The sequence below is a fragment of the Lontra canadensis genome, unplaced genomic scaffold (assembly GCF_010015895.1).
Source record: "Lontra canadensis isolate GAN:19392208 unplaced genomic scaffold, GSC_riverotter_1.0 scaffold57, whole genome shotgun sequence".
In the NCBI taxonomy this organism is placed as follows: Eukaryota; Metazoa; Chordata; class Mammalia; order Carnivora; family Mustelidae; genus Lontra; species Lontra canadensis.
The window spans coordinates 3,807,686-3,811,377 of record NW_022631051.1 but is presented as its reverse complement, the minus strand read 5'-3'; the positions used below and the strand labels follow the sequence as shown (position 1 = coordinate 3,811,377).

The following is a 3,692-nucleotide window of genomic DNA, read 5'->3' as shown; positions in this document are numbered from 1 at the left end:
GTGCCCCACTGAGTCATGAGGTCAAGGAAGAATGCCACTGAAATCTTTAAATAGCCTTGGCTCCAGCAAGCCAGAGGGGCTGAGGCTACTGGAGTGTGCCTGTGTGTGCCTGGCAGGGACACACAGATCTCAGTGCTGCAGGCGGGGCGCATGGAGGGGACTTCTTCAGCTGCCTCCCAGTGACATTGGTAAGATCTGTTTGCAGTGGTTCAACATAAGAGCTCATGCACGAACGAACGTGCTAATGGAATTCTGGTATCTGATGCTAACAGCAGGGACTGGCTTCCCTCTTTTATGGACAGGAAGATGGACTTGAGGGTCCATTGGGAAAATCACTTTTCCTATGGAGAAGTTATGTGGACCCCTTTGAGCAGCTCCATGCTAATGTCGCCTAAGCTCAGAACCCGAGAGGGTGCTCCCCACTGCCCCAGGGCTTTGCCACTCTTTCCCGAGTCGAGTGGGGGGTGGGGGATTGGGACGAGGAGGGTGTGACTGGCTCACCCCAGTCAGGTCCTTCGGTCACTGTTCTTTGGTTACTGAGGACTCAGGGCTCGATCCAGTCTACACTGTCCAGTGTGTCATCCTGGCTTGGCCTTTGCTTACGCTTCCCTTCGGCAGGGATCATGACGTGCTATATATTGTAGAAACCCATGTGGGTCTGTCTGTCACCAGACCATGAGTTTCTTGGTAGAAGCAGTGGGGTGCTATTCCTTTTGAACTCCTAGCCCAGTGTCCAGCCTGCAGAAGGTGCTGAGAAACGTAAGTTTAACTAAATTAAACTAAGGGTGTTAAGAAATTAGGCAAGCCTTACAACAACTGCGAATCCCAAGTCCTGATATTGTTTGGTATACTCTGTAGAGAAATCAGCCCCCAAACCTGAGCATTTGGCTGGCTCTCCATTGATCTGAAGGGACTGCCCTTTCTTCACTGCCATCTTTTCTTTGGAATTTCTTTACCTCTGAATAAATAGCCCTGTCTTAGGGGTTCTTGGCTGCTGACAGCAGTAAGACCCAACAACCCTGGCGGCAGGAACTCTGTAATTGCTCACCCGAATGTCCACCTTTAACTAACAGCTGTGTACTCTAAGAATTAAAAACAAAACAACCTTAATATTTTTACAGAGCCTTTTGTCCAAAGAGCTTTTAAATGTCACCAAACTCATTTTTTAAATGTCCACATGCAAAAGCGAAGTGGCAAATATTACCCTCCTTTGAATGTGAAAAGGGTAATTACTCTTTTGTGTGTGACTTGTCTGTGCCTTATCTCCTCCTTCCTGCCATTTGGCCGTTTTCTCCCCCAATTATTAGCCTCACCCCTGAGAAGGCAAATCTAGTAAGGGAGAAGAGAAAATAGAATTGGCTGATTTAACCATCGGCTGGTGTCTCTGGAAAAGCTCAGGGATATGACAGTGGGTACCCGAGGATTGGAAAAGAAGGTTGAAACTGTGCATTAAAAAGAGTCTGTATTTATTATCTGAAAGCCATCGTGCTATTCCCATCACTCACCAGCAGACGTAAGCATAAGCAGCTGGAGTGTTACTCTACAGTCATTTTAGAGACAGATTTCTTATGATTGTTTCCCCCAGAACTCGGGGTGGGGAAGCTCTGCCCGACGCGGTCGTTGCCAGCAGAACAGTCCTCCAGCTTGCTCTTTGGTCCCCAGTAATGTCTGATCGAGGCTGACCTAGGAGTACGCCTCACTGCAGCTCTCTGACGGCCGCCTGCCAGTTCAAGGGTTGAAACCAGATGGTGTCAGTGTCTCATACCATACTTGGCCCACAACACATCCTTAGCAAATACCTGACTTCTGAGTTCCATTGATCAGACCTGCTGCCTACTCTTCCAAGGGCTGAATCCCGCGGCACATCGGAAGAATCAGAATGGTTTCTCTTCGGAGAAAACCGAAGACCTGTTTCCACTTATGTTTGGGATGAGATGAACATCACATCAGGGGGCTTCTTAGGCACACACAGAGGTCAAAGCAAACACCTCCATAGAATGAGGGTTCCATACCAGTTGTCAAATCTGAACGCAAGCACTGACCAACATGAACGGTTAGAGCAGAAAGCTGAGACTGGAGCAGTACCCAGTGGACAGGTGTCCATGAGCTGGCGCCGGGCCATGCCTCTGGGGCCCAGTCAGTTGTGCTTTTTGTCCTTCAGGTAACTGAAGAGCATCTCCAGGCCCCCCTCCACCAGCTCCGGCAGAGGCTTGGATAACGGGTTATAGGAAATGTGGAGCCCTTTGTCCATGGGATTCCAAGCAATCCGCCCCAGTCTCCACAGCAGGTAGAGCTCGTCCGGGAGGGTCTGGATGTCATTGTTGTTCAAGTTCAGCAGCTCCAGGCTGGTGAGCAGGCAGAGCGACCGCGGGAAGGAGTGGATGTTGTTGCTCTCGGCGATGAAGATCTGCAGACTGGCCAGACACTGAATGCTCTCGGCGATGTTTTCCAGGCGATTAGAGCCCACGTGCAGGAAATCCAGCTCCTTCAGCGCAAACACGCAGACGGGGATGTGAGTGAAGTAGTTGTTGCTCAGGTTTAGCTTTCGCAGCCTGGAGAGGTCGGCGAAGCTGGCGGGAAGCTGGGAGAGGCAGTTGTGGGACAAGCTCAGGACCTCCAGGCTTCTGCAAGCGCTCAGCTCGGCGGGCAGCTCGGTCAGGCAGTTCATGTTCACGAACAGGACCTTGAGGTTCTTGAGGAGGCTGATTTCCCGGGGCAGGCTCCGCAGGCGGTTCCCGCAGAGGTTCAGGACCACCAGCCGGCTCAGCTTCCCCACGTCGGGCGGGAGAGCCCTGAGCTGGTTGTGAGACAGATTGAGCTTCTGGACCTCAGACAAGCTCCACAGAAAGTCGGGGACGTCCGTCATGCCCTTGGTGACCAGGCTGAAGCTGACGTGGCGCATGCCCCGCTTCAGCAGAGCCCTGGGGTCCTTTCCCGAGAGCAGACTGTCGTCCCACGGGGAGAAGGGCTGCCTCCCACGGAGCAGGACCATCCCCCTGGGGCCCTTGTCCCTGCAGCGAGCGCTTGACTGCTTGGCTCCCATCTTCCTTCCTTTCCACTCACTGGCCTCTGGAGAGGCTGGGAGGGGGTCACCAGCTGCCGAAAGCTGAGCTGTTGCCGGCAGGGAGCTCACGGAGGGGTCTCAGCGGCGCCTTGCAGAGGCCCGAGCCGCCCCGCCGTGGTCCAGCCCCGAGGGTGGGTTTAGGTGGCCTCTCTCAGAACAGCCGGACTGTAATGATACACTCGTCCCTGAGACTGCGGAACTGAACCGCTCGAGTCCCTCTGACTGCCACAAGGCAGCTGTCACTGTCATTCGGCCCCAGTTTTATTGGCCTGGTGTGTGTGCAAAGAGGTCACGGGGAGGCTGCACCTAACTTAGCCTTCTCAGCTTTTCTTGGATATTGGAGCTGAGCAGGTGATAAAGCAGCCCATCCCCAAAAAGCAGCAAAGTGGAGAAAGAAAGCCAACCATGCAAGGGCCAGACCGCGTGCGTGGCCGCGGGAAATCATCCAGACCCCTTCAGAGTGACCGTGAGCTTCATGAACGCTAGTGACAGAGCTCTGTTTCCAAAGCCGCGATGGTCAGATGATATGGCGCGCACCTGTTTTCAAACTTTGATGAGTTGCACAGTTGTGAAAAAGTCATGGGAGGAGTCTGGACACCTGCAGTCCTCCCCCCAGGGTTAAGGTTTC

At 53.2% G+C, this 3,692-nt stretch overlaps 1 protein-coding gene across 1 annotated transcript; it reads right to left on the bottom strand.

The window, feature by feature from the left end:
* Positions 1–1,344: 1,344 nt before the first annotated feature.
* LRRC30 (leucine rich repeat containing 30) lies at positions 1,345–3,300 on the bottom strand. The gene has a single exon (XM_032875663.1). The coding sequence runs from the start codon at positions 3,041–3,043 to the stop codon at positions 2,138–2,140; it is 906 nt and encodes a 301-aa protein (XP_032731554.1). The 5' UTR covers positions 3,044–3,300; the 3' UTR covers positions 1,345–2,137.
* Positions 3,301–3,692: the final 392 nt, after the last annotated feature.